Below are 24,326 nucleotides of genomic sequence, written 5' to 3'. Positions count from 1 at the left end.
TCAGGGAAGTCAATTTGCTAATCTGCATGTTTCATTCTCTCAGATACTGAAACACCCAGCTGTCAGTGTCAGACAGTGGCATAGGTTCGTAGTGGGGAAACAATGGCCATCTTCCCTGTTTCGCATAATAGAGAGTAGCCTACTTAGACTACTGAACTGTAGTCGCAAAGATGCAACAAAAGTATAGGCAATGTGCTCAGATGAAGATCTGCGGGGGAGAAATCCCAGCAGTGGCACCCTGTCACAGAGCCTGGTGGGGATAACAGACTAAAGGTCTGGTTTCACCCCACACACGACGCTGACTGTAGACTAGGTGGGAGGGGCTGGCTGGCATGTTTTATTAATCTCTTCATTCACGGGACTATGTCATGTGGATTGCAGAAACAATCGCTGATGTCTGTCTCAGCAGTCTTGATGTTGTAACGAAACGTGAACTTGAAGTTAAAAAACAACTCGATTGAATGATGTTTTTAAACCTATTAATTTCTATGGTTTTGAAAGTGAAACCCCTCTCACAAGTGATCTCCTTCCCTTGGAGCAGTTTGCCACCAAAATGTCTTGGAAAGAATACACTGTGCAACAAGTTTCAGTGAGCATTCAGGTACTCTCAACGGCAAAGCATTGCAATTTGCAAGAATGACCTTCATTGATCACAATTGTTGAAAACTAGAGCTACTTGTTCAGAGGCGTTTTGTTTGCTCTGTGCCCCAAAGTCATTTTGGAGCCTTCCAGTGAAACCTTATGTTTACAGTAATCCCCATCTCCCAGCAACATCTTTGCCACACAACACACTTGTATTCAGAGAGGGTTTGAAACTTAATTCGCAATGCATGTGAAGATCATAGGGCGTGATGCAACTGTGGAACATCAACCAGTTACGTCCCTAATGTTGATTAAGATCCCAGTGGGTTCGTCTGAAGGCAATGTGAGTTGCTTTTAATCAGATAGCCGTGAGATGGATCTCAACACCCTGTCTGAGGGAAGCTTTGGTGTTTGAGGTGAAAACTGCTCATCACTCTCCTTACCTCAGAGATCTATTTTACTGTGACGCTTACAAATGTGCCATGGCAACACCTTTAATAGTTTATTAAGAGTGGTACATGTCATTGACGTAGACAGACGGCAATTTGAAGCTCACATCTATACACTGACAGTCCCGGAGCACACAGTTACTTTGAGCTAAACATTGCTTTGTTGAGACCAATGGATGAAATTACAGTTGATCCATGGTAGGCTCTCTCTGTTTTCAAATAATCGTTTATGTTTGACCTGAACTTGACCCAGTATTGTAGCTCTTAGTGATGTATAATTGTCACCATTGTTACCCCTTGATTTGATCTCCTCAGGTCATCAGTGAAGACTGCCTGTCCCATTCCCGGAAGCTGAGTCCAGAGACATATGTCCCCAGTTTCGGTAAGTGCCCACTTCTGTCTCTTGCATGCATCAAGAGCTACCGCACAAGCTGACGAGGTGCAGTTCAGTTGCTGTCAGTGCCGAAGTTAGCCAGGCTATAAATTAAACCAGTTTTGAATAGGATTGTCACACAGAGTCAAGGGATCCACACCATTGCACGCCATTCAGAGCACTGACATGACTGAGTAGAAAGAAGAGTGCCATGCAGGTCTCGCGCAACAAGGATTAAACAAATTCATAGCCGTGGGTTATTGCTGTACATTATAGGGAAATAATGCACACTAGAACGCCTTTTAAGCCACTCAGAAACTAGTATTTAACAATGCCATGGTGTAATTGCCTATATTTTTCTGCCATTGTTGGGAAGACATTGTGTACACAAGACAAGTACCAGGCAAGGCCAGTATGGACATTAGCATGCTTCACCCTTGAAATCCTAACCACTGTTGTGCTCTCCATCTTGAACCGGTGTAAAAATGTCTCTACAAGAATGCATAGGTAGATGGAGAGTTGTGTAATGTATTGTGACAATATATGGAGGTGTCCTTGAGGTGAGGGGGTGGTGCTTTCTCTAAACACGGTTGATGTGTCAGTGGGAGTCAGTCAGTCACTCCTCTTCATGTTCCTGCTGTTTAGCGCCAATGCCGTTCGTAGGCGTTCAATAAATAGACACTTAATATGAGGCATGGAGGCTGGCATTGAGAATGAGTTTTTGAGAATGCATTCAGTTTGTACTAAACCTTGATCTGGTTCTCACTATGAAAACAGTGTGATCAAATACATTCATTTTGTGTTCTCTGTTGACAAAGGAGAATATATGAGGTATTGATTTTTAGGTAGGAAGGCCAGTAATTACCAAAGTTGATGAAAGCAATAGTTAGCTTCAGTGATTTATCAGAGTTCCTCCACTTTGCAGTCACAGTTGGTTTGTGATCACGGCCACCACCCTGTGAGAGGCTTCCTTCCCATTGCAGTCAACTAGCCCACGGTTGACTTGGCTCACTCTGAAAAGACCCAGTCAGACAGCCAGAGGCAGAGTGGGCAGGAGAAAAGCTCTCAAAGGAAGGAAAGAACCAGACTAGGTGGGGAAGCCAATAGAGATTATACAGCAGATACTGTGTCATAAACTTGGTATCATCTCAAGCGGGAATGCTAGCGATAGTACTTCAATTGCCAGGGTATTTTTTTGCAACTTGACCTCTCGTCAAGATGCCTTACAGTGAAGCAGCCCAGTAGTGACAGGAGAATAAGATGCATGCCACACCCCTGATGTGGTTTGTTTGGTTGGTTGGTTGATTTGGACATAATAAGTATTGTTCTGTTATTGGACTTAGAAACTAGTACCTCCACTACTTTTAGTACCTGCTGGTATATTAGAGCTGGGCGATATGCCCTAAAAATCATCTCAATGATAATTTATTTGCTTATGGACGAATCACGATATACAGTACCAGACAAAAGTTTGGACACGCCTACTCATTCAAGGGTTTTTCTTTATTTTTACTATTTTCCACATTGTAGAATAATAGTGAATACATCAAAACTATGAAATAACACATATGGAATCAAGTAGTAACCCAAAAAAGTGTTAAACAAATCAAAATATATTTTATATTTGAGATTCTTTAAAGTAGCCACCCTTTGCCTTGATGACAGCTTTGCACACTCCATTTGAACAGCGTGCTAGTCTGTCCACTTTGTTCAGATGTTGAAATCAAGTGACCTTACTTATTTCTCAGAATGAGAACGAATTGCCAATTCCTTATACACTGAGTGTACAAAACATTATGAACTCCTGCTCTTTCAGTGACAGACTGACCAGGTGAAAGCTAGGATCCCTTATTGATGTCACTTGTTAAATCCACTCCAATTAGTGTAGATGAAGGGGAGGGGACAGGTTAAAGAATAATTTTTAAGCTTTGAGACAATTGAGACATGGATTGTGTATGTTTGCCCTAACCCTTAGCAACGCTGCTGTGTTTTTCATGGTCAACAGTTTCCCGTATGTGTCAAGAATGGTCCACCACTCAAAGGATATTCAGCCAACTTGGCACAAATGTGGGAAGCATTGGAGTCAACATGGGCCAGCATCCCTGCGCAACTCAATATTAGGAAGGTGTTCTTAATGTTTTGTACACTCAGTGTATAATTATAATTTTTTACTTATTGCACATTTATAAACAGACTAGACAGCTAGTATAACAGTCTGGCAAAAATGCTGGCTTAATGCCGTGCGTGACAAACTGAGCATTCATTTTCCAGAATCAATGTTCACTGATACTCCTGTTTTTGTAGCGTCTACTCTGCACTCACTTTGAGGAGTTGATACATAAAAAGGGTATCGTTGGAAAGGTTAACTACTCTTCTATCACAGTAAAAGAATGTCTCAATGTCTTTTGGTGTCAAAATTACCGATTCTGTTGGACCAAACCTCAAATGAAATTAGTGTGCAAAGCTGTCATCAAGGCAAAGGGTGGCTACTTTGAAGAATCTCAAATATAAAATATATTTTGATTTGTTTACACATGTTTGGTTACTACATGATTCCATATGTGTTATTTCATAAACTCAGCAAAAAAAGAAACGTCCCTTTTTCAGGACCCTGTCTTTCAAAGATAATTCGTAAAAATCTAAATAACTTCACAGATCTTCATTGTAAAGGGTTTAAACACTGTTTCCCATGCTTGTTCAATGAACCATAAACAATTAATGAACATGCACCTGTGGAACGGTCGTTAAGACACTAACAGCTTACAGACGGTAGGCAATTAAGGTCACAGTTATGAAAACTTAGGACACTAACGAGGTATTTCTACTGACTGAAAAACACCAAAAGAAAGATGTCCAGGGTCCCTGCTCATCTGCGTGAATGTGTCTTAGGCATGCTGCAAGGAGGCATGAGGACTGCAGATGTGACCAGGGCAATAAATTGCAATGTCCGTACTGTGAGACGCCTAAGACAGCGCTACAGGGAGACAGGACGGACAGCTGATCGTCCTCGCAGTGGCAGACCACGTGTAACAACACCTGCACAGGATCGGTACATCCGAACATCACACGTGCAGGACAAGTACAGGATGGCAACAACAACTGCCCGAGTTACACCAGGAACGCACAATCCCTCCATCAGTGCTCAGACTGTCTGCAATAGGCTGAGAGAGGCTGGACTGAGGGCTTGTAGGCCTGTTGTAAGGCAGGTCCTCACCAGACATCACCGGCAACAACATTGCCTATGGGAACAAACCCATCGTTGCTGGACCAGACAGGACTGGCAAAAAGTCCTCTTCACTGACGAGTCGCGGTTTTGTCTCACCAGGGGTGATGGTCAGATTTGCGTTTATCGTTGAAGGAATAAGCGTTACACCAAGGCCTGTACTCTGGAGCGGGATCGATTTGGAGGTGGAGGGTCCGTCATGGTCTGGGGCGGTGTGTCACAGCATCATTGGACTGAGCTTGTTGTCATTGCAGGCAATCTCAATGCTGTGCGTTACAGGGAAGACATCCTCCTCCCTCATGTGGTACCCTTCCTGCAGGCTCATCCTGACATGACCCTCCAGCATGACAATGCCACCAGCCATACTGCTCGTTCTGTGCATGATTTCCTGCAAGACATGAATGTCAGTGTTCTGCCATGGCCAGCGAAGAGCCCGTATCTCAATCCCATTGAGCACGTGTGGGACCTGTTGGATCAGAGGGTAGGGCCATTTCCCCCAGAAATGTCCGGGAACTTGCAGGTGCCTTGGTGGAAGAGTAGGGTAACATCTCACAGCAAGAACTAGCAAATCTGGTGCAGTCCATGAGGAGGAGATGCACTGCAGTACTTAATGCAACTGGTGGTCACACCAGATACTGACTGTTACTTCTGATTTTGACCCCCCCTTTATTCAGGGACACATTATTCCATTTCTGTTAGTCACATGTCTGTGGAACATGTTCAGTTTATGCCTCAGTTGTTGAATCTTGTTATGTTCATACAAATATTTACACATGTTAAGTTTGCTGAAAAAACGCAGTTGACAGTGAGAGGACGTTTCTTTTTTTGCTGAGTTTAGTGTTGATGTCTTCACTATTGTTCTACAATGTAGAAAATAGTAAAAATAAAGAAAGACCCTGGAATGAGTAGGTGTGTCCAAACTTTTGACTGGTACTGTATTGCCCATCCGTACTGTATACCTATGTAATCTAACACAATGCTGAATGTGGTACTCTAAGTGAACACTATTGAATCAGGTGCATTGGGAATTTGAAATGAGTCCAAAATATTGTATAAGACTTTGCTAAAGTAGCCAACAAATAATGTAAAATGATAATACAATATTTCTGCTGTATGTTTTTCGCTAGTAAAGCATGCAGTGAAATACAAAAGTAAAACTTGTGTGAGTTAGTTATAAGTGTTTCGGGGTCGGGAGTGTTTGTGACCCTTTACGTAGCCACTGTCTACAAGATAAGCCTGTGCTTGCAGGCAAGACTGGACTTGGCTATTTGTAAAGCAGGCTACAGAACTCGCCAACAACTTTTACTGCACAGTATAAACAAATAGTGTCCGAACAAATGTCCCCCTTCGCTGCTCTCTCATAAAATCTGATTTCAAACATTACTGAACGAATGGGTTTGTCAATGGATGTTTTAACTAAGCTTTGGCTTAGCCAAAGGTATTAAACCTAGACAGAATAATTTATCAAGTGAAACAAACTAGGATCAGATTACATTCCCCATGCCAGGAACTGGGCTCACAAGCCAGCCTGACCCCAGCTTTAGCTTGGCCTCAATGAAGAGGACTCCATTGACCATATCACTTTGAAACTTAACATGAGTTGCTGAAGCAACCAGCAACCAGTCATCATATTGTATTGGTAGATAATATATGATGGTTATGAGGTACTCTACAGTAATAGCTGATTCGTTGTCCTCTAGGTTCTGCAGAGCCCCATAAAACCCTGTCCTCTAGGAGGGAATCCCCGGGACGCTTGAGAAGGAGTGGGAGCCTTGACTTAGACCCTGACATCTTTAAATCTACCAACTTCTTTGACCCAGAGGGAGGTGAGAAAGTCTTTACTCTGCTCAGTCTGTGCCTTCTACAGAACAGTTTAATTGAAAGGGTCATTGAAAGGTAACTGAAGGATCTTTGTGTTGCAGTGGTACACAAGGCCCGTCTCCTCTCTGGGACCTCTGGCTTTGAGCGCACCTTATCCAACCCCTCGGCCCAGGGCACCTTTCTACTGCCCTCCTACCCTCTGGCTACACTCCCCGGGAGCCTGCTGACCCCAACACTGTCCCACCGCCGCACTGACTCCTCACTGTCAATGTCCAACACTTGGCCCAACAAGAGAGAGAGCAGCCCCCAAAGACGAGACCCCAGCCCCTGGAAAGACATATCAAGTATGGGTCTGGTGTCTACTGCATATTGGGTAGATCTTGATAGTCATGTAATTTATTTGAGGCATGTTGTTGAGGGCTTTCTTTGTCCCCACAGGTGACTTCTCATCCAGCAGGTGTTCTCCACGGCCTCACCGTGCTTCTCTGGTGAGCTCCTCATCTGCCTCGTCTTTCCGACAGGCTCTGAGCAGGACGCGGACCGGGGTGCCTATCTCCCCATCCCCAGGCCTTCTCCTGCCAGAGCGGGGCTTGTCTCAGAATGGCCAGTGGTCTAGTCCTCTAGCTCCATCTCCATCCAGCCTGCAGGACCACCTGTCTGAGAGGGACCTTCACCTAGACCTGGATCACCTCAGCCTGCAGGACCAAGACCAGGAAGAGGACCCCTTGGAACGGCAGGAGGTCAGGATCAATGTTTTACATACAAGGCTCTGCTTAGTGAAGTCTCCAGATGGATTTAGCTAGGACACTGTCTTAAAGCTACCATCTTGCCATCAGGGTTTTATTCATATCTGTAATCAGGATAACTCAGTGCAGGAATATGGAATGTGGATAATGTTTCCCCTTCATTACTGCAGTGGTGGTGAAATGGGTCATATTTGGGACTAAGTATCCTTGATGTAATGTTAGTGCTGGGGGAATAGTACTTGACATCTAAATTGTCATGGATATAACAACCATGCATCAAATATTATCTGTATGCACAGCACCCTCTTGCCTTGCTCTCAGGGTACTGATGAGCTAATGTGTTGTTGTTTATAGATGTTGAACTCCCTGCGCTCTCTGCGCTGCAGCGCAGCTAAGAAGAAGGCCAAGGTGAGTCTGAGTGGCTCAGACCCTGACCCAGATAGCCCAGACTCAGCCATGAAACTGGAGCTGGCTCTGGACTCCCCCTCTCACAACTCCCCCATCGTCACCAGCCCAGCCAGCGAGAGCGGCCTCTCCAGCCTCTACTCACCCCCAAACACCACCCTCAATGGCACCAAAACCAGGTACATTCCACAAGATTCTTAGACCTAAGTAGACAACCAGTAGACTAAGTTGAACCAAATGAGATCCTGTTTCAAGAATTATGGCGGGCAAAGAGGCCATGCAAAGATGGTGACACTTTCAAGTACACACACCCGAGGTATGATGGATCTGATATCCCTTCTGATGACTCATCTCTGACCTCTTTCAAAAGCCCTGGGAATTCTGCCTCCTCTTCAACAAAGCCTCACATTGCTAGAGTGCCTTCTGCTAAGCTGAGATCTTCCGTCTCCATGGACTTCAGTGCCCTTCAAGGTACAGTGAGGATTTAACATGTAAAAGGATCTCTCTTATTACTGTCTGAGTCGTTGTTTCTATTTAGCTCTAATGGTGTTTCTGTGTTTTCTCCACCAGGCTTTCCACTCAGAGATAAAATCATACCTGAAGTGAGTGTGGTTGGTCAAAGAGTCACCTACTCGAACGAACCAATGGAACCTGAGGAAGAGGACAGGACTACAGAATACTCTCCACCCCCAAGTAGACTAGCCTGCCGCGAGCCAGTCAGAGCCCTGAGGCCTGCCAAAGGTCAGTCACTGCGAGGAGGTCTGCCCCATTGAGGCATATCGCTGTCTAAAAACGGTGTATTTTCATTATGTTTGAAATATGTTGTTTGTCCAGTACTACACTGAACAAAAATATAAACAGAACATGTAATGTGTTGGTTCCATGTTTCATGAGCTGAAATAAAAGATCCCAGAAAGTTTCCATACGCACAAAAAGCTTATTTCTCTAACATTTTGTGCATACATTTGTTTATATCCCTGTTAGTGAGCATTTCTGCTTTGCCAAGATAATCCATCAACCTGAGAGGTGTGGCATATCTAGAAGCTGATTAAACAGCACGATCATTACACAGGTGCACCTTGTGCTGGGGACAATAAAAGGCCACTCTAAAATGTGCAGTTTTGTCACACAATACAATGCCATAGACGTCTCAAGTTTTGAGCGAGCGTGCAATTAGCATGCAGACTGCAGGAATGTCCACCAGAGCTGTTGCCAGAGAAAGTAATGTTATTATCTCTACCACAAGCCACCTCCAACGTCGTTTTAGAGAATTCTGCACTACGTCCAACCGGCCTCCCAACTGCAGACCACATGTAACCACGCCAGCGCAGGACCTCCACATCAGGCTTCTTCACCTGCGGGATCGTCTGAGACCAGCCACCAGGACAGCTGATGAAACTGTGGGTTTGCACAACTGAAGAATTTCTGCACAAACTGTCAGTAACCGTCTCAAGGACGCTTATCTGGGTGCTCACCGTCCTCACCAGGGTCTTGACCTGACTGCAGTTTCCGGTTGTACCCAACTTCAGTGGGAAAATCACGCCGGAGAAGTGTTCTTCAGAGATGAATCCCAGTTTCATCTGTACACGTCAGATGGCAGACAGCATGTATGGCGTCGTGTGGGCGAGCGGTTTGCTGATGTCAACGTTGTGAACAGAGTGGCCATGGTGGCGGAGGGGTTTTTGTATAGGCAAGCATAAGCTACGGACAATGAACACAACTGCATTTTATTGATGGCAATTTGAATGCACAGAGATACCGTGACGAGATCCAGAGGCCCATTGTCGTGCCATTCATCCGCCGCCATCACCTCATGTTTCAGCATGATAATGCATGGCCCCATGTCGCAAGGATCTGTACACAATTCCTGGAAGCTGAAAATGTCCCAGTTCTTCCATGGCCTGCATACTCACCAGACATATCACCCATTAAGCAGTTTGGGATGCTCTGGATTGACGTGTGCGACAGCGTGTTCCAGTTCCCTCCAATATCAACTTCGCGCAGCCAGTGAAGAGGAGTGGGACAACATTCCTAGCGTTGCAAAGGGTCGGAAACTTTCCGGTAAATTTCCAGAATTTTCCATGGGAAGTTAAGCCCCGGAATTTGGGGAATTTTTCTTAAATTCATCAGAAAAGTTACCTTATAACAGTGAATTTTTTTTGTGCGATACACATAAGGCAATTCTAGGTCTTGTGGCATATTTTGGTTAAACTATCCCCAATTCAATGGAATTGCAACCCTCTGCATGCACAGTGCATTCTTCCATCACATGTACAGCTGATTCTCAAGATCTTGCACACTAATGAGATGCTATTGAGCCCACACTACTACACTGTCTGAGCCAAGGACTACATGCTTTCTGGTAAGTTTTGATTATAATACTGGGTGGGGTGAATATATTATATGACATAAATTATTTGTTGTTAACTAGTAAATAGTAGCCTACAGCAAAGTGTGTTTAAATCATTTCTAACTTGTTAACAATTTCTGCTAGTTAGTTTTTGCTACCATGTTGGTTCTAGCTTGCTTGAGCCCGCTAACTGAGGTGTGTTAATTCACCTGTTTCCGTACATGTTTCATTTTATAACATTTATTTTACAAAGGAGTTGTTTAATCTAACTGGTTAACTATTTATCTGTCCATGGAATTGTATTTGGATTTTTTGTACTCATTTTTTTCTGATCTTTAGAGGAAAATGCCACGGGCACTATCTGATGTGTGGAGACATTTCACTGCAGCTAATGTAGAAGAAAAAGCTGTGTACATTTGCAGATACTGTGCCAAATCATATGTGAAGAATGCAACAAAGATGCAGAATCATCTGGCCAAGTGCATAAAGTTCCCTCAGTGCTCACAACAAGCAACCTCTGACAAAAGTCAAAAGTACTTCTATTCAAGGTGAAAATTATGAATCAGACACCTTATCGATAGCAACAGCTCATGGTCCTCCTGGAATCAGAAGTATTTTTGACTCAATGGAGGAACGTAGTCAGAGAAATACTGATGAATGTCTTGCTTGAGCTGTGTATGCAACTGGTTCACCTCTGATGCTCACAGGCAATATGTATTGGAAGAGATTTCTGAATGTTCTTCCCCCAGCATACACCCCTCCAACCAGACATGCTTTATCTACTCATTTGCTGAATGCAGAGTTCAACAGAGTTCAAGTGAAGGTCAGGCAAATCATAGAGAAAGCAGACTGTATTGCAATCATCTCTGATGGGTGGTCGAATGTTTGTGGGCAAGGAATAATTAACTACATCATCTCCACCCCTCAACCAGTATTCTACAAGAGCACAGACACAAGGGACAACAGACACACCAGTCTCTACATTGCAGATGAGCTGAAGGCAGTCATCAATGACCTTGGACCACAGAAGGTATTTGCACTGGTGACAGACAATGCTGTGAACAGGAAGGCTGCTTGGTCTAAAGTGGAGGAGTCCTACCTACCCTCACATCACATCCATTGGCTGTGCTGCTCATGCATTGAATCTGCTCCTCAAGGACATCATGGCACTAAAAATAATGGATACACTACATTCGTGGCCAGAAGTTTTGAGAATGACACAAATATTAATTTCCACAAAGTTTGCTGCTTTAGTGTCTTTAGATATTTTTGTCAGATGTTACTATGGAATACTGAAGTATAATTACAAGCATTTCATAAGTGTCAAAGGCTTTTATTGACAATTACATGAAGTTAATGCAAAGAGTCAATATTTGCAGTATTGACCCATCTTTTTCAAGACCTCTGCAATCTGCCCTGGCATGCTGTCAATTAACTTCTGGGCCACATCCTGACTGATGGCAGCCCATTCTTGCATAATCAATGCTTGCACTGGGATTAAGGTCTGGGGAGTTTCCTGGCCATGGACCCAAAATATCAATGTTTTGTTCCCCGAGCCACTTAGTTATCACTTTTGCCTTATGGCAAGGTGCTCCAACGTGTTGGAAAGGGCATTGTCCGTCACCAAACTGTTCCTGGATGGTTGGGAGAAGTTGCTCTCGGAGGATGTGTTGGTACCATTCTTTATTCATGGCTGTGTTCTCAGGCAAAATTGTGAGTGAGCACACTCCCTTGGCTGAGAAGCAACCCCACACATGAATGGTCTCAGGATGCTTTACTGTTGGCATGACACAGGACTGATGGTAGCGCTCACCTTGTCTTCTCCGGACAAGCTTTTTTCCGGATGCCCCAAACAATCAGAAAGGGGATTCATCAAAGAAAATTACTTTACCCCAGTCCTCAGCAGTCCAATCCCTGTACATTTTGCATAATATCAGTCTGTCCCTGATGTTTTTCCTGGAGAGAAGTGGCTTCTTTGCTGCCCTTCTTGACACCAGGCCATCCTCCAAAAGTCTTCGCCGCACTGTGCGTGCAGATGCACTCATACCTGCCTGCTGCCATTCCTGAGCAAGCTCTGTACTGGTGGTGCCCCGATCCTGCAGCTGAATCAACTTTAGGAGATGGTCCTGGCGCTTGCTGGACTTTCTTCGGCGCCCTGAAGCCTTCTGCAGAAATGCAGTGGAAATGTTTTTGGGGGATTCAGTTAATTTGCATGGCAAAGAGGGACTTTGCAATTAATTGCAATTCATCTGATCACTCTTCATAACATTCTGGAGTATATACAAATTGCCATCATACAAACTGTGAAAATTAATATTTGTGTCATTGTCAAAACTTTTGGCCACGACTGTACAAGAGAGGCAAGGAAATGGTTAGGTATGTGAAGGGTCATCAAGTTATAGCAGCAATCTACCTCACCAAGAAAAGTTAGAAGAATAAGAGCACCACATTGAAGCTTCATCCGTTTGGGTGGTGTTGTCATCATGTTTGACAGTCTCCTGGAGGGGAAGGAGTCTCCAAGAAATGGCCATGTCACAGTCTGCCGATATGGCCAGCCCCATCAAGAGGATCCTCTTGGATGATGTATTTAGGGAGAGAGTGGTAAGCAGCCTGAAACTCCTGAAACCTATAGCAGTAGCCATTGCACGGATTGAGGGAGACAATGCCATCCTGTCTGATATTCAGACTTTGCTTGCAGATGCAAGAGAAGAAATCCGTACTGCCCTGCCCACTTCACTGTTGCTTCAAGCAGAGGAAACTGCAGTTCTGAAATACATCAAAAAGCGTGAAGACTTCTGCCTGAAGCCCATGCACGCCACAGCGTACATGTTGGACCCCAAGTATGCTGGAAAGAGCATCCTGTCTGGTGCAGAGATCAACAAGGCCTATGGTGCCATCACTACCATGCCTCGCCACTTTGGCCTGGATGAGAGAAAGGTTCTTGGCAGTCTGGCAAAGTACACTTCCAAACAAGGGCTTTGGGATGGAGATGCAATATGGCAGTCGTGCCAACATATCTAATCAGCCACTTGGTGGAAGGGACTTTGTGGATCTGAGGCTCTTTCCCCTGTTGCCTCCATCATCCTCCAAATCCCACCAACATCAGTCGCCTCAGAGCGCAACTGGTCCTTGTTTGGGAACACACACCAAAGCATGCTACAGACTGACCAATACAAGGGTTGAAACATTGGTGGCCATCTGGGCAAATTTTTGGCTTTTTGAGCCTGAAAACGAGCCATCCTCAACAAGGTTGGAAAGTGACCGTGAAGATGAGGCCTCAGAGTCTGATGTTCAAGAGGTGGACATTGAGGAGGTCCAGGGAGAAGACATGGAAGCCTGAGAGGAAGACAACCAAAGCTTTAGTTTCTAGACTATGTATGTTGAAAACGTTTTTGGGAGATGTGATGGATCATTGGGGATCATTCAATATTCCCTTTATTTTGTTGTTCAGTGAAATCATCCCATGTGAAGTGTCAACTCATTTAATTAAAGTTCAATTCGTAACCCAAATATTTTTTTTACATTTCTATTGGAAGGATTTAGTCATTTGCAATTATGTTTACTTATGATAAGGTCAAATATTTGTTTCTGTTTCCATATGATATGGTAAATCTATCCAACGCAAAAAAAAACATCTACATTTAAATGGTATTAATATTAATTTGCATATATTTCCGTTAATTCCCATATATTCCCGTTAATTCCCACGGAAAGTTTCCACCTCTGAATATTCCCCAAAATGTGCAACCCTAAACATTCCACAGGCCACAATCAACAGCCTGATCAACTCTATGCGAAGGAGATATGTCGTGCTGCATAAGGCAAATGGTGGTCACATCAGATACTGACTTGTTTTCTGATCCACGCCCCTACATTCTTTAAGTTATCTGTGACCAACCAATACATATCTGTATTCCCAGTCATGTGAAATCCATAAATTAGGGGCTACTGAATTTATCTCAACTGACTAATTTCCTTATATGAACTGTAACTCAGTAAAACATTTGAAATTGTTGCATGTTGAGTTTATATTTTTGTTCAGTATATGTGTTTCTCCATTCTCTGTTCCTCAGGTTCCCAGAGCTACAGCAACAGGAACTCACCAGCCACTGGCATGCCTGAAGGTGTGGTTGGTAGAGGTCAGGCCACATCCCTCTTATTTACCACTCTGTGCCATTGTTCAGATATCCAATATTGTGTTCTGAGGTCGTGATGTTCTGGCTCAGGGCTGTGTTGAACAACAGATCGCCAAGTCTCACAGTACACAAGGCCCTGCCTGGGGCCACACAGTATCAGGGCCAAGTTTAAAGAATTGTTTGGAATAACTCTTGTAGTTGGCAATATACTTACTGTTGGCAGATAAACAGATGCTAAGACATGCAGAGGACAGAGCATGCCATATTTTGGAAGTCATCACTGCTTACAGTATTTTCTAGCTATGTGAATACACTGTGCTGCTTAAAGTTTCAGCTTTGCTGAATAATGGTGTCAATGAAAATGATCTTAAGCACTCTTGAATTTTCCTCTCCTCCCCCCTCTGCAGGAGTGTTTGGCTCGGTGGTTCTGTCCAGCCGTCCAGGCGTTGCCATGTCGATGGAGCAGGGCGACTGTATGACCAGGCTGCCCAGTGACCCCCCAGCTGGCATCTATGGCCACGCAGTCCCCGGCAACCATCTGGACTCCGACGACATCCCAGCCGCAGAGGTGGCCAGGGTGAGCAGGTCCACCATACTGTACATAGCCCACCAACAACCTCTTTGATACTACATTTCCCATCGGGCTTTGCAGCTTGAAAAAAATTGCCCACTGCTATCAGTCTGTGGAATGTGCGTAACTGGGGGTTGTGTGTTTGTGTGCAGGATAAGGAGAAGGTGAGAATGACAAGGTTTGCTCGGGACAAGATGCGGCAGCACCGATTGGAGCAGCCGGAGGGCCAGCCTGCCCTGGGGGATCGCCAGAGAGCTGACAGGATGCGTCTGCGCCTCAGACAGGTGCAAAATGACGTGGCTACAGAGGATACAGCAGCCATTTCCAACGGTGCAATATTTCTTCCTTAACCCTCCAAGACTATCCTTTACCCTAGTACAAGATTTCACTTCATGCACTAGAATTTAAATAAACTGGCTTTTGTTATGTTGCAATAATTTGGGTCATTTTACTCTGACAGTAGGATGTCTTCCTGCGTGGGCTTGTGGCTCATCTCGATAATGTTTTTTCTTCCCCTAACAGACTTTCATTTGAATGGTAGCATGGTGACGTCCACCAAGGCTGACTCTCTCCAAGACGAGTCTCCCACCAGCCCCCAGGGATCCCAGAGCCCCATTAAATGTTTCAGTCCCCCCCACCAGCCCAGCCCCCCCACGGTCCCTCCCAACCCCAGGAGCACCCTGCCCCGCCTGAGGAGGGCTCCCAGTCTCAGCAGGACACGGCTGTCTCTCTCACACAGCTCAGGTCAGTGTAACAGTCTGGCAGTCATCATGTAATCTCTTTGCATCTTTGCAGTTATAGGGTTATAGCAGCTAAAGCGCTACACATTTCATTATAGCGTTCAATACAGAACTGTTCGTTCTGTGACTTCTCTCATTAATTTGAGCAACTTAATGATGTTTTTTTAACATGGTGAATAGATTAATAAGTCAACACATATCTCACTCAGGCATGAAGGTATAGCCTGACTCTAAAGTGTTTTAGTGCACTACTAATTAGCCCCTCAGAGCCTCCCAACAGTAGCAGAGCTTAGCAACGGTAAATGAGATGTAGATAATGGAGTGCAATGCTTTGTTTTCACACATTCTATTAATACATCTCCTCCCACGCACGCTGCTTCATTTAGCCAGTGACTGATACAACTGTAATGTAACAATAGAGGTGAAATGTAACACTCTGATGTGTGTTGTTGTGGCCATAGAGATACATTATTATAGTGTTGTATTTAATGATATGGTTGTCCTCCAGATGAGATGTCCCCAGGCATTCCCAGCCAGAAGAGAGACCTGACAGAGCAGCCTGAACTACGGCCCTTCTCCAAACCTGAGCTAGCACTGACACAGAGCTTCAAACTCCTCAACTCAGACGACTGGTGAGCTTTATTCTTCATTTGGATCCCTATTAGCTGACGCCTTATCAACTGCAAATCTTCCTGGGGTCCAACTGAACCCCACCTCCCGCATTTAAAGTAACGGTCCAGTGTTTCCAGATGTCTATGAAATATGGCTTATAATTAATTACAATGAGTCAAATAATTTTTCTTCCCAAAAATTGTAATTAAGGGTGTTTAAAAAAACAGCTTTTCTGTGTTGGAATGGTATAGGCAAACCCCAACAACAGAACGGCGTGGCTGCAATTCCGAATTTTCTGGAACCCAATTTTTTGGAACTAAATACACTACGTGACCAAAAGTATATGGACACCTGCTCGTTGAACATCTCATTCCAAAATCAGGGGCATTAATATGGAGTTGGTCCCCCCTTTGCTGCTATAACAACCTCCACTATTCTGGAAGGCTTTCCACTAGATGTTGGAACATTGCTGCGGGGACTTGCTTCCATTCAGGCACAAGAGCATTCGTGAGGTCGGGCAATGATGTTGGGCGATTAGACCTGGCTCGTAGTCGGCGGTCCAATTCATCCCAAACGTGTTCGATTGGGTTGAGGTCAGGGCTCTGTGCAGGCCAGTCAAGTTCTTCCACACTGATCTCAACAAACCATTTCTATATGGACCTCACTTTGTGCACAGGGGCATTGTCATGCTGAAACAGGAAAGGGACTTCCCCAAACTGTTGCCACAAAGTTGGAAGCACAGAATCGTCTAGAATGGCATTGTATGCTGTAGCGTTAAGATTTCCCTTCACTGGAACTAAAGGGCCTAGCCCGAACCATGAAAAACAGGCCCATACCATTATTCCTCCTCCACCAAACTTTACAGTTGGCACTATGCATTGGGGCAGGTAGCATTCTCCTGGTATCCGCCAAACCCAGAATTGTCCGTTGGACTGCCAGATGGTGAAGGGTGATTCATCACTCCAGAGAATGTCTTTCCACTACTCCAGTCCAATGGCGGCGAGCTTTACACCCCTTTTGCCAACGCTTGGCAATTGCACGTTTGTAAACTAAGGCTTGTTTGTGGCTGCTCGGCCATGGAAACCCGTTTCATGAAGCTCCCGACTAACAATTATTGTGCTGACGTTGCTTCTAGAGGCGTTTGGAACTCGTTAGTAAGTGTTGCAACCGAGGACATACAATTTTTACGCACCACGCTCTTCAGCGGTCCCATTCTGTAAACTTGTGTGGCCTACCACTTCGCTGCTGAGCCGTTGTTGCTCCTAGACATTTCCACTTCACAATAACAGCACTTACAGTTGACCGGGGAAGGTCTAGCAGGGCAGAAATTAGCCGGATCCACTAATTTGAAGGGGTGTCCACTTACTTTTCTATATAGTGTATATAGGGATTTCTGCGCATTTTTTAAATGTACATTTCTTATGTAACCTTTATTTAACCTGGCAAGTCAGTTAAGAACAAATTCTTATTTACAATGACGGCCAAACCTGGACGACGCTGGGCCAGTTGTGCGCTGCCCTATGGGACTCCCAATCAAGGCCGGATGTGATACAGCCTGGATTCGAACCAGGGAATGTAGTGATGCCTCTTGCAAGAGATACAGTGCCTTAGACCTCTGCGCCACTCGGGATGATCCCGAGGACCCTGCAGGATCCGCTACCGCTTCCTCCTCCTTTCAGCTGCTGCTCAGTGCTCCGCTGCTGCTTATACACGAAACACAGTTTGAACACACGTAGTTCTTTGTTGTAACAGTAATCTATTGCAAACATAAGCACAACATAACAGGCAGTGTAGCGATTTCACGTTCTTTTTTCAGGTGAGTTAGCCTATATGCAGCTATTTAGGCAAGCTATATGTATTCAGCATATCAAACAAGCAAGACACAGACAGGCAGTCAACATCGATTTATTGTGCAAACATTGGCTATTGGGAGGCAGACAGGCAGTCAATGTCGTAGTGTTCTTTATTCAGCAACTCTGGTCATATGGCAGCATAACTATAAAGATTGCGTCATCACACAAAACGCTGATAGATTTGCCCCAATGCAATGTGTTGACTGCGTCTTGCTTGTGCTACAGCAATATCTGTTACAGCAGACAGAAGGTTGTAGCCTTCATAATATTTTTTTAAATGTTTGTTCAAATCTCTGCAGTTTGAGTTTCAGTTTTTAAGCGTTTTCTCTCCAAATTATGCTTTGGCCAGAAATATGAGTATAGGACGAGTCAACAACATTATTTGGGTATGAGTTAACATAATATTAACTTTTCACTGGACTTTTCATTTTTTCACTGGACAGTTACTTTAACCAGATGCTATACTTCAACATTGTCTAGGAAGACCCTATGTCAAAAGTCAATGTATGATTGTTCTATGCATATAAGCAACGGATTGGATTTACAAAATGTATATTTCTCTATTTTTGATTGAAGGGAGAAGAAGATTGAGGGCCTGACCGTTCTCCGTGGTCTGACGCAGTACCATTCGGACATACTGCTGAACAGGCTGCATGACGTCTGTCTCGCACTCATCCAAGAGGTACGACCACGACTCCTCATTCTTTTAGTATTCTATAAATGTTCATGTGAAACGGCACTCCATTGTCCTGGGGACCTTCATCCAATCCCCTTCTAATCATAATCTCAGCCTCAATCAATTCAGTACAGGGTGGTCCTTGTAGACTTTAGCCCTCAATGATTGATTTTCCTATGTCCTGATGAGGACATTTGACCATTCAAGCCCTTACTCAGATGTCTGATTATATATTTTTTTATCTAACTGATTTAACGATATCATCATCTGAGTGTATTGCTCCTCAGGTGAGGAACCTTCGTTCGGGTGTGTCCCGTGTTGCGGTTGGGGCAATGGGTGAGCTGTACACTGCGCTGCAGAAGGGCATGGACCAGGAGCTGGAGGGCACGGCCAAGGCTCTGCTGCAGAAAGCTGGGGAATCCAACGCCTTCATCAGACAGGATGTGGATGCAGCGTTGGACAGCATGGTGCGACACTGCACCCCGACACGCAGCCTGAACGCTCTGCTCACCGGCGGCCTCAGGTCAGACACACTCACTGTCACAAGATAGCACTTTTAGCAGTTCTTTACCTGAATTAGGACTACATGCTTTGCGTGTAGATATTACATTTTTATCATGCTTGTATCTTATCATTAAAATAGGCCATTAGGCTTTATTTTCTATGTGGCGCTGTCTCTTGTGAACAGTCACCTGAACGCTGTGGTGAGGAAGTGCGCGGGTCATCACATGGCCAACCTGATGGAGAACATTGGTGCTGCCCGCCTGCTGTCTGGAGGGAAAGACCTCACCGACCGAATCCTACCTGCTGTCACCAAGCTGGCACAAGACTCCTCCCAGGAAGCTAGGTAGGGAGGGAATTCTGTTCAATACCAATGAGTGTCTGTTTTAATAGTAGCAGGTGTGTCTGTTATCAATAGTGACATTGTTTGACTCTGAGGCTGTTCTGCTCCTCAGGTACCAGGGGCGCCGGATGCTGTTATTTCTGTCACTGCACCGTGATTTCGATAAGATGTTGGAGAAATATATCCCTGCCAAAGACCTGGCTCCCATCAGAGACACTGTCTTCACACTGAAGACTAAGGTACAGAACACTGTCTCCACACTGAACATTAAGGTACAGAACACTGTCTCCACACTGAACACTAAGGTACAGCACACTGTCTCCACACTGAACACTAAGGTACAGCACACTGTCTCCACACTGAACACTAAGGTACAGCACACTGTCTCCACACTGAACACTAAGGTACAGCACACTGTCTCCACACTGAACACTAAGGTACAGCACACTGTCTGAACACTAAGGTACAGAACACTGTCTCCACACTGAACACTAAGGTACAGAACACTGTCTCCACACTGAACACTAATGTACAGCACACTGTCTCCACACTGAACACTAAGGTACAGCACACTGTCTCCACACTGAACACTAAGGTACAGAACACTGTCTCCACACTGAACACTAATGTACAGCACACTGTCTCCACACTGAACACTAAGGTACAGCACACTGTCTCCACACTGAACACTAAGGTACAGCACACTGTCTCCACACTGAACACTAAGGTACAGAACACTGTCTCCACACTGAACACTAAGGTACAGAACACTGTCTCCACACTGAACACTAAGGTACAGCACACTGTCTCCACACTGAACACTAAGGTACAGCACACTGTCTCCACACTGAACACTAAGGTACAGCACACTGTCTCCACACTGAACACTAAGGTACAGCACACTGTCTCCACACTGAACACTAAGGTACAGCACACTGTCTCCACACTGAACACTAAGGTACAGCACACTGTCTGAACACTAAGGTACAGAACACTGTCTCCACACTGAACACTAAGGTACAGAACACTGTCTCCACACTGAACACTAAGGTACAGCACACTGTCTCCACACTGAACACTAAGGTACAGCACACTGTCTCCACACTGAACACTAAGGTACAGAACACTGTCTCCACACTGAACACTAAGGTACAGCACACTGTCTCCACACTGAACACTAAGGTACAGCACACTGTCTCCACACTGAACACTAAGGTACAGAACACTGTCTCCACACTGAACACTAAGGTACAGAACACTGTCTAACTGAGAAGGTGTGTGGGACTGTTATGAGTCATTCCTGTCTATTTTAGTCTCCCCTTGCTGGGGACTTGCGTTTTGAGACAAGACACTGTTACTGTAAGAAAGCGGCAGTTTAGACAGGAAACGCCACATTCGTTTTAACCATTTATTAGAAAAGACGACAATAAATGCAGTTCATTAGTCTTTGCGTTAGGCTCTGCTCCATCGGGGTAGCTATACCAATGCCTCTGACAAAAGCAGAGCCCAAACAAGTGGAGGCTGGGGAGAGTGGTGGGAAAGCAGAAAACAGAAATGAATGGCGAGTAACGTGTTACAACATTGGCATGTCACCAAGAACACCAGCACATGGCATTGGGCGGCAGCCATCAGAATGTGTGTGCAGAACCCGGTCGACTAAATAAACCGCCATATTAAGGTAGCATGATGAATCTAATTGCTGCAATATCAGCTGATGCTATCAGTCAGGTTTCCTGTATGAACCTGCTGCACTTCATTTACAGTACCGGTCAAAAGTTTGGACACACCTACTCATTCCAGGGTTTTCCTTTATTTGTACTATTTTCTACATTGTACAATAATAGAGAAGACATCAAAACTATGAAATGACACATATGGAATCATGTAGTAACCAAAAAGTGTTAAACAAATCAAAATATATTTAATATTTGAGATTCTTTAAAGAAGCCACCTTATGCCTTTTTATTTATACTTTTTTTTTTCACCTTTATTTAACCAGGTAGGCCAGTTGAGAACAAGTTCTCATTTACAACTGCGACCTGACCAAGATAAAATAAAGCAGTGTGACAAAAACAACAACACAGAGTTACACATGGGATAAACAAAACGTACAGTCAATAACACAATAGAAAAATGTACAGTGTGTGCAAATGTAGAAGAGTAGGCAGGTAAGGCAATAAATAGGCCATGGAGGCGAAATAATTACAATTTAGCATTAACACTGGAGTGATAGATGTGCAGATGATGATGTGCAAGTAGAGATACTGGGGTGCAAAAGAGCAAGAGGATAAATAACAATATGCGGATGAGGTAGTTGGGTGTGGCATTTACAGATGGGCTGTGTACAGGTACAGTGATCGGTAAGCTGATCTGACAGCTGATGCTTAAAGTTACAGAGGGAGATATACGTCTCCAGCTTCAGTGATTTCTGCAATTATTTCCAGTCATTGGCAGCAGAGAACTGTAAGGAAAGGCGGCCAAAGAAGTGTTGGCTTTGGGGGTGACCAGTGAAATATACCTGCTGGAGCGCGTGCTATGGGTGGATGTTGCTATGATGACCAGTGAGCTGCAAGTTGCTGCAGGGGGTACTGAGATGTTGGCCGGGGTAGGGAATTAGTGCTACAGGATGCAAATATCTGTTTGAAAAAGCTAGCCTTAGCTTTCCTATCTGCCTGTGTATATTGGTTCCTGACTTCCCTGAAAAGTTGCATATCACGGGGGCTATTCAATGCTAATGCAGAACGCCACAGGATGTTTTTGTGCTGGTCAAGGCCAGTCAAGTCTGGGGTGAACCATGGCATATATCTGTTCCTGGTTCTACATTTTTTTGAATGGGGCATGCTTATTTAAGATGGTGAGGAAGGCACTTTTAAAGAGCAACCAGGCATCCTCTACTGACAGGATGAGGTCAATATCCTTCCAGGATACCCGGGCCAGGTCGATCAAAAAGTCCTGCTCGCGCTCAGTTGGTAGAGCATGGTGTTTGCAACGCCAGGGTTGTGGGTTCAATTCCCACGGGGTACCAGTACGGAGAAAAAATGTATGAAATGTATGCATTCACTACTGTAAGTTGCTCTGGATAAGAGCATCTGCTAAATGACTAACATGTAAATGTAATGTAAATGTAAAGTGATTTAGGGAGCGTTTAACAGTGATGACGGGTGGTCGTTTGACCGCGGACCCATTACGCACCCAGGCAATGAGGCAATGATCGGTGAGATCCTGGTTGAAGACAGCAGAGGTGTATTTAGAGGGCAAGTTGGTCAGGATGATATTTAAGAGGGTGCCCATGGTTACGGATTTAGTGTTGTACCTGGTAGGTTCCTTGATAATTTGTGTGAGATTGAGGGCATCTAGCTTAGATTGTAGGACAGCCGGGGGGTTAAGCATGTCCCAGTTTAGGTCACCTAACAGTACGAACTCTGAAGATAGATGGGGGGCAATCAATTCACATATGGTGTCCAGGGCACAGGTGGGGGCTGAAGGGGGTCTATAACAAGCGGCAATGGTGAGAGACTTGTTTCTGGAAAGGTGGATTTTTAAAAGTAGAAGCTCGAATTGTTTGGGCACAGACCTGGATAGTATGACAGAACTCTGCAGGCTATCTCTGCAGTAGATTGCAACTCCGCCCCCTTTGGCAGCTCTATCTTGTTGGAAAATGTTATAGTTAGGGATGGTGTCAGGATTCACCAAGCGGTCATGATTTGGGGCTGTACAGATGTTTGATGTATTAGAATAATTGATTATGCTTATGTTATATTAATAGAAGGGGAGGGGTTATAAGACCCCTCCCTCCTTACATTTATAGGGTCCTAGACTATAGATTAACAACATATATATTCATGATATAGTTTTAGAATTGTTCCACAGTTGTTCTCTCTCTCTCTCTCTCTCTCTCTCTCTCTCTCTCTCTCTCTCTCTCTCTCTCTCTCTCCTCATATAATGTGTGACTGAGACAGAACTCTGCAGGGGAGTGTGGGAGATAAGAGACTAGTTAGACATTCCACAATAAATCAACTTTGGGGAGGGGACATTTATTGCCTAGCTTTTAGATAAACACTGAAACTCTATGTTTGTATAGCTGTGGATGCAGGGTTTTGGTCTCAGGAGTAAAAAGGTAATGACGTAGTCAGTGACATCACTAAGGCGGGACTTCGATTTAATAAAACAACTTGAGACCTTTTGTTTGATGCAGAACTTACTCAGAAACATGCGTGCTATGTTCCTGATTGTCCACTTCTGTCTGCAATTGCATTAATAAAGGGTTTTGAATGATTTAATTAAATATATTGTCATAATGCTAATTTCACCAATGAGCCAATGATGATACGAAAGAAACAAAATGCACACTCTTGGCATTTTGTCGACCTGCTTCAAGAGCTGGAATGCATTTCAATTAACAGGTGTGCCTTGTTAAAAGTTAATTTGTGGAATTTCTTGTTAATGTATTTGAGCCAATCAGTTGTGTTGTGACAAGGTAGGGGTGGTATACAGAAGATAGCCCTATTTGGTAAAAGACCAAGTCCATATTATGGCAAGAACAGCTCAAATAAGCAAAGAGAAATGACAGTCCATTATTACTTTAAAACATTAAGGTCAGTCAATGCAGAACATTTAAAGTGCAGTCGCAAAAAAACATCAAGCGCTATAATGAAACTGTCTCTCATGAGGACCGCCACAGGAAAGGAAGACCCAGAGTTACATGCAGAGGATAAGTTCATTAGAGTTACCAGCTTCAGATTACAGCCCAAATAAATGCTTTACAGAGTTAAAGTAACAGACACATCTCAACATCAACTGTTCAGAGGAGACTGTGTGAATCAGGCCTTCATGGTCGAATTGCTGCTAAGAAACCACTACTAAAGGACACCAATAAGAAGAAGAGACTTGCTTGGGCCAAGAAACACGAGCAATGGACATTAGACCAGTGGAAATCTGTCTTTGT

The 24,326-nt window shown here is 44.4% G+C and overlaps 1 protein-coding gene across 1 annotated transcript in view; it reads left to right on the top strand.

Moving 5' to 3' along the window:
- The window catches only part of LOC106581430 (TOG array regulator of axonemal microtubules protein 1), a 33,777-nt gene that overhangs the window by 5,085 nt on the left and 4,366 nt on the right, over window positions 1-24,326 (top strand). The window contains exons 2-17 of the mRNA XM_014163521.3: window positions 1,347-1,413; window positions 6,328-6,453; window positions 6,550-6,792; window positions 6,887-7,188; window positions 7,549-7,778; window positions 7,970-8,070; window positions 8,170-8,340; window positions 14,023-14,088; window positions 14,493-14,662; window positions 14,809-14,986; window positions 15,179-15,400; window positions 15,905-16,028; window positions 18,438-18,543; window positions 18,825-19,060; window positions 19,226-19,384; window positions 19,494-19,620. Of these exons, the coding sequence (XP_014018996.3) occupies window positions 1,347-1,413; window positions 6,328-6,453; window positions 6,550-6,792; window positions 6,887-7,188; window positions 7,549-7,778; window positions 7,970-8,070; window positions 8,170-8,340; window positions 14,023-14,088; window positions 14,493-14,662; window positions 14,809-14,986; window positions 15,179-15,400; window positions 15,905-16,028; window positions 18,438-18,543; window positions 18,825-19,060; window positions 19,226-19,384; window positions 19,494-19,620 (2,628 nt within the window). The remainder of the gene's footprint in view (window positions 1-1,346; window positions 1,414-6,327; window positions 6,454-6,549; window positions 6,793-6,886; window positions 7,189-7,548; window positions 7,779-7,969; window positions 8,071-8,169; window positions 8,341-14,022; window positions 14,089-14,492; window positions 14,663-14,808; window positions 14,987-15,178; window positions 15,401-15,904; window positions 16,029-18,437; window positions 18,544-18,824; window positions 19,061-19,225; window positions 19,385-19,493; window positions 19,621-24,326) is intronic.

Source organism: Salmo salar, chromosome 01 (assembly GCF_965601325.2).
Source record: "Salmo salar chromosome 01, fSalSal1, whole genome shotgun sequence".
Taxonomy (NCBI): domain Eukaryota; kingdom Metazoa; phylum Chordata; class Actinopteri; order Salmoniformes; family Salmonidae; genus Salmo; species Salmo salar.
This window is presented reverse-complemented; position numbering and strand designations above follow the sequence as displayed.